Consider the following 6,546-nt stretch of genomic DNA (forward strand, 5'->3'; position numbering starts at 1 on the left):
ATACTTGATTGAGGACAAAGACCACATAGCAAATCTTTAAACCTGCACAGTGCTCAACTTGGCACTTTGTAAATAATAGTTTCTTTTATTTACTTTTTTGTTTTTTAGAGACAGGGTGTCTAAAAACTATATGCTAGGATTTAGACTCATCTAAACTAAGGACATAGCTAGTACATAGCACTGTGTATAGTGCTGGATAAAATACATTCTACTTCTGGCCGGGCGCGGTGGTTCATGCCTGTAATACCAGCACTTTGGGAGGCCGAGGCTGGTGGATCATGAGGTCAGGAGATTGAGACCATTCTGGTTAACATGGTGAAACCCTGTCTCTACTAAAAATACAAAAAAAATTAGCCAGGCGTGGTGGCGGGCGCCTGTAGTCCCAGCTACTCGGGAGGCTGAGGCAGGAGAATGGCATGAACCCAGGAGGTGGAGCTTGCAGTGACCTGAGATCGCACCACTGTACTCCAGCCTGGGCAACAGAGCGAGGCACGAAGAAGGGACAAGCCCAGCCTTTGGAATCATCTAGACCTGGTTTCAAATCCTGGCCCTATTACCTTAATAGCTTTGTGATTTGGGTGAGTCACTTAACCTTTCAGAGCCTCAGTTTTCCCCTCTAGAAACTTACTTTTATTGGTATTTGCTGTATCATGTTTGTTTTACACAGCTAAAAAAGCCCCTGGATTTCTCATTTTAACAGCATCCATTTGTAGAGCATCACTAGGAATTAGATTCTGTAGTAGACAGAGCCTGATGCACATATGTATACATGTATATATGAATGTATATAAATATATATGTTTGTGTATATATACACACACATACACAACTATACTGTATGTTATGTAATGTCCACAAAAACTCTATGAGATAGACACTATGAGCCCCATTTTGTAAAAGAAATTCCAGTTTAGATTGACTACAAAGTTTCCCAGGATCACACAGTGATTGAACGGCAGAGCCAGGATCTAACTGCAAAGCCTGTACTTTTCTCATTGTTCTCTGCTGTCTCTGTACTAACTGGATTCATCACCATTCATTGCTCTAATTGGACTTTGTTTTCTTTACAGGGCCATGCTATGATAGTGGAAGCTTATCCAAAATAATAGATCCAGAAGAAGTGACCTGAAGTTTCTGTGCAACACTCACACTAGGCAATGCCATTTCAATGCATTACTAAATGACATTTATAGTTCCTAGCTCCTCTTAGGAAAACAATTCTTGTGGCCTTCTGTTAAATACTTTGCACTTAAGCCTTGCCAGTGTTCTGAGCTTTTCAATAATCAGTTTACTGCTCTTTCAGGGATTTCTAAGCCACCAGAATCTCACACACAGATATGTGGGGGGTTGTTTTTGGTCTCTGTTGTCACTAAAGACTAAATGAGTGTTTGCAGTTGGGAAAGAGGTCAGCTGAGATTTGGAAGTCATCTTTGTAATATTTGCAAATTATACTTGTTCTTATTTGTGTCCTAAAGATAAGTGTTCTCTATAAAATACAAACCAATGTGCCTAATTGTGGAAAAATAATTCAGAATCTAAACACCACTGAAAACTTATAAAAAATGTTTAGATACATAAATATGGTGGTCAACTTAATAAAGTGGAGAAATATTGGAGAACTGTTTACCTCATTTTTTATTGGTCAGGGGAGGGTGGTTCTCTTGGCTTAGGACCAGATTTTGCCTTTAATTACTCATTTATAACTTCTAACTATTTTGGTCAATGGTGAGACTGCTGGGAACATAAAGACAATCCTGTTTATTTATTTATCTTATTTTATTTATTTTTTGAGACAGAGTCTTCCTCTGTCCCCCAGGCTGGAGTGCAGTGGTGCAATCTCGGCTCACTGCAAGCTCCGCCTCCCCAGTTCAAGCAATTCTTCTGCTTCAGCCTCCCGAGTAGCTGGGACTACAGGCACCCGCCACCACACTTGGCTAATTTTTGTATTTTTAGTAGAGATGGTGTTTCGCCATGTTGGCCAGGCTGGTCTCGAACTCCTGACTTCAGGTGATACATCTGCCTCGGCCTCCCAAAGTGCTGGGATTACAGGTGTAAGTCACTGCATCCAGCCTGACAGTCCAGGCTGTTTTAGAATAGCACCTTTTGTTTTCCCCACTGCTAAACTGCAGAACATTTATTTCACTTTTTGGACATGCTTCTGTTAGCCAGGATTTAAGTAAAGTGTAAAGAAGTTTTTTATTTTAATCAACTACTCTAAATCCTCTCAGATTTTTGACAGCTACCCTGTATTAAATAACATGGATGCTAGTGTTTAAAGAAACACTGGCTTCTTTTTATGGACATTTGTGTGACTGTTGCTTAGGTCTATGCAAGTTACTGGGAATCAAAATCACCCTATAGTTCAGGGACAGATTGGGCAGGAGACCTAGTCCTAACCTCTTGAAAGGATATTTGAGAGTCTCAGCATCATTTCCCCATGGTTTCCTTGGTAATTATAATGTGAGTTTTTAATACTGAAAACCATTATATTTACATATATATCACAAAAATCAGGTATAAATAAATATGAAATATAAAAACCTTCAAATTTAGAAAAAAAAAAAACCCTGTGACCTTAGGTTGAAGGGAGAGAGGGATTTCTTGAAGAAGACATTGAAAATACTAATTATACGGCCGGGCGCAGTGGCTCAAGCCTGTAATCCCAGCACTTTGGGAGGCCGAGACGGGCGGATCACGAGGTCAGGAGATCGAGACCATCCTGGCTAACACGGTGAAACCCCGTCTCTACTAAAAAATACAAAAAACTAGCCGGGCGCGGTGGCGGGCGCCTGTAGTCCCAACTACTCGGGAGGCTGAGGCAGGAGAATGGCGTGAACCCGGGAGGCGGAGCTTGCAGTGAGCTGAGATCCCGCCACTGCACTCCAGCCTGGGCGGCAGAGCGAGACTCCGTCTCAAAAAAAAAAAAAAAAAAAGAAAATACTAATTATGAAGGATCTATAAATTTCCCTGTGTTGAAATAAGAACTTTTGTTCTTCATGTGATGATACAGAGTGGTGGATAAACAAGCTAAAAGTGGAACAAATATGGTAGATACAGCTTTAAAAGAATCCAGGATATATAAATAATTCCTACACATCAATAAGAGTAAAGACCACTTGGCCAGGCGCGGTGGCTCACGCCTGTAATCCCAGCACTTTGGGAGGCTGAGGCAGGCAGATCATGAGGTCAGGAGTGCGAGACCAGCCTGACCAACATGGTGAAACCCCGTCTCTACTAAAAATACAAAAAATAGCCGGGCATGGTGGCGTGTGCCTGTAATCCCAGCTACTCAGGAGGCTGAGGCAGGAGAATCGCTTGAACCCAGGAGGCAGAGGTTAACAGTGAGCCGAGATTGCACCACTGCACTCCAGCTCTTGGCGAAGAGCGAGACTCCATCTCAAAAAAAAAAAAGGCAAAAGATCTTAACACACAATTCTTAGAAAATGATATGCAAATGGTAAATAACAAGATGCACAATAGTAATGAGGAAAAACAAATTAAGATCATAATGAGATACACCTACCAGACTGGCAAAAATTAACAAGACTGAGAATACCACTGTTGGTCTTGGATGTGGACCAATTAGAACTTTATATGCTGCTAGTGAGAATGCAAATTGGCAAAACCACTTTGAAAAACAGTCTGGCAATTGGGCCGGGCGCGGTGGCCCACACCTGTAATCCCAGGACTCTGGGAGCTCAGGGCAGGCAGATCATGAGGTCAGGAGATCGAGACCATCCTGGCTAACACTGTGAAACCCTGTCTCTACTAAAAAAAAAAAAAAAAAAAAAAAAAAAAATTAGCTGGGCATGGTGGCGGGCGCCTGTAGTCCCAGCTACTCGGAAGTCTGAGGCAGGAGAATGGAACCCAGGAGGCGGAGCTTGCAGTGAGCCGAGATCACGCCACTGCACTCCAGCCTGGGCGACAGAGTGAGACTCTGTCTCAAAAAACAAACAAACAAAAACCAGTCTGGCATTTTCTTGTACGTCTGAATACAAGACACAAGGTCTGTGACCCATCATTTCCGCTCTTAGGCGTACTCCCTAAGAGAACGTGCACATTAGTCCAGGAAATATGGACAAGCCTGCTCACAGCTGCATTGCTCTTAATAGCAAAATATTGTAAATAACTCATGATCATTGACAGGAAAGTTTCAAAAACAAGCAAAACTAAGTAGGATGCCTACAGACGAGGTAAAAATAGTCTCTAAAACAGCTAAGGGAAGGGAAAAGAGACACATCTTCCTTACTGAAGAATTCCAAATAATACTCATAGATACTCCGGACTCCAGGAGGTGGAGCATACCCATCCCCTTTGAGTGTGGGCTGGACTTAGTGACTCAACTCCAGTAAATACTGTATGGAAAGGGAAAAAGGCAGCCTTACAGTGGAGAAACGGCAAACTGCAGCTTAACCAGGCGATCAAGGTTAACATCATCAGTGCTGCCATGTGGATGCACATGCCTCCTAAGATGTAATCAAGGTACACTTCACCTCTGTCGTATTCTTTCCAAATATCCATAATCCAGTCGAATCATGAGAAAACAGGCAAACCCAAACTGAGGGACAGTCTATGAAATGCTTGACCAATACTCGAAACTATCAAGGTCATAAAAAGAAAATGCTGAGAATTTGTCGTAGATCAGTGGAGGCTAAGGAGACATGACAACTAAATGTGATGTAATATCCTGGACTGGATTCTGAAACAGAAAAAGGACATTCATGGAAAAACTGGTGAAATCTGAATAAAGTCTGGAGTTAATGATTTGTTTGTTTTAAGGCTAGAAATAAATCCTCACATATATAGTCAAATGCTTTTTTTTTGTTTTGTTTTGGGGTGGGGTGGGAGTTGGGACACAGTCTTGCTCTGTCACCCAGGCTGGAGTGCAGTGGAGCGATCTCGGCTCACTGCAACCTCTGCCTCCCAGGTTCAAGCAATTCTACTGCCTCAGCCTCCCGAGTAGCTGGGACTACAGGCGTGCATCACCATGCCTGGCTAAATTTTTTTGTATTTTTAGTAGAGACAGGGTTTCACCATGTGGCCAGGCCAACATGGTCTTGAACTCCTGGCCTCAAGGGATCCACCCGCCTCTGTCTCCCAAAGTGCTGGGATTACAGGTGTGAGCCACTGCACTCGGCCATCAGATGCTTTTTTTTTTTTTTTTTTTTTTTTTTTTTTTTGAGGCGGAGTTTCGCTCTGTCGCCCAGGCTGGAGTGCAGTGGCTGGATCTCAGCTCACTGCAAGCTCCACCTCCCGGGTTCATGCCATTCTCCTGCCTCGAGACTCCCGAGTAGCTGGGACTACAGGCGCCCGCCACCTCGCCCGGCTAGATTTTTGTATTTTTTAGTAGAGACGGGGTTTCACCGGGTTAGCCAGGATGGTCTTGATCTCCTGACCTCGTGATCCGCCCGTCTTGGCCTCCCAAAGTGCTGGGATTACAGGCTTGAGCCACCGCACCCGGCCATCAGATGCTTTTTGACAACAGTGCCAAAAACAGTGCCAAGACCATTCACTGGGGAAAGGACAGTCTTCTCAGCAAATGGTGTTGGGGAAACTGGATATCCACATGCAAAATAATGAAGTTGGACCCTTACCTTACACCCTATACAAAAATGAACTCAAACGGATGAAAGACCTAAAGAAAGATAAAAGCTAAAACTTATAGTTTTATAAACACTTAAAACATGGGGGAAAATACATGACATTAGATTTGGCAACGATTCCTTGGATATGGCACCAAGAGCATAGGCAACAAAGGAAAAAATAGATTAAACTGGATTTCATCAAAATTAAAAACTGCATCAAAGGGCACAATTAACAGTAAAAAGGTAGCCTATGGAATGGCAGAAAATATTTGCAAATCATATATCTGACAATGGGTTAATATTCAGAATATATAAAGAACTAAAATTCACACCCAGAAAACCCCCATTTAAAAATGGGCAAATAGGCCGGGCATGGTGGCTCACACCTGTAATCCCAGTACTTTGGGAGGCTGAGGCAGGTGGATCACGAGGTCAGGAGATTGAGATCATCCAGGCTAACATGGTGAAACCCTATATCTACAAAAAATATTTAAAAATTAGCTGGGCATGGTGGCGGGCACCTGTAGTCCCAGCTACTTGGGAGGCTGAGGCAGGAGAATGGTGTGAACCCAGGAGGCGGAGCTTGCAGTGAGCCAAGATCACACCACTGCACTCCAGCCTGGTGGACAGAGCAAGACTCTGTCTCAAAAAAAAAAAAAAAAAAAAAAAAGGCAAATAATTTGAATATCTTCATCTCCAAAGAAGATGGCCAATAAGCACAGGAAAAGAGTTCAACATTACTAATCATTAGGGAGACGCAAATCAAAACCACAATGAGATACTACTTCACATCCATTAATCCATTAGTATGGTTACTATCAAAAGAACAGAAAATAGCAAGGGTTGGTGAGGATGTGGGGAAATGGAAATTCTTTTGTGCTGTTTGTAGAGATGTAAAATGGTGCAGCTGCTATAGAAAACAGCATGGCAGTTCCTGAAAAATTAAACATAGAATTACCCT

At 42.7% G+C, this 6,546-nt stretch overlaps 1 protein-coding gene across 2 annotated transcripts in view; it reads left to right on the top strand.

The window, feature by feature from the left end:
* HADHB (hydroxyacyl-CoA dehydrogenase trifunctional multienzyme complex subunit beta) overlaps positions 1-1,619 on the top strand; it is a 49,578-nt gene extending 47,959 nt beyond the window's left edge. For both annotated transcript variants that reach the window (XM_007971246.3, XM_007971247.3), the window contains exon 16: positions 1,071-1,619. In XM_007971246.3, coding sequence (XP_007969437.1) covers positions 1,071-1,106 — 36 coding nt within the window. In that variant the 3' untranslated portion in view covers positions 1,107-1,619. The remainder of the gene's footprint in view (positions 1-1,070) is intronic.
* Positions 1,620-6,546: the final 4,927 nt, after the last annotated feature.

Source organism: Chlorocebus sabaeus, chromosome 14, assembly GCF_047675955.1.
Source record: "Chlorocebus sabaeus isolate Y175 chromosome 14, mChlSab1.0.hap1, whole genome shotgun sequence".
In the NCBI taxonomy this organism is placed as follows: domain Eukaryota; kingdom Metazoa; phylum Chordata; class Mammalia; order Primates; family Cercopithecidae; genus Chlorocebus; species Chlorocebus sabaeus.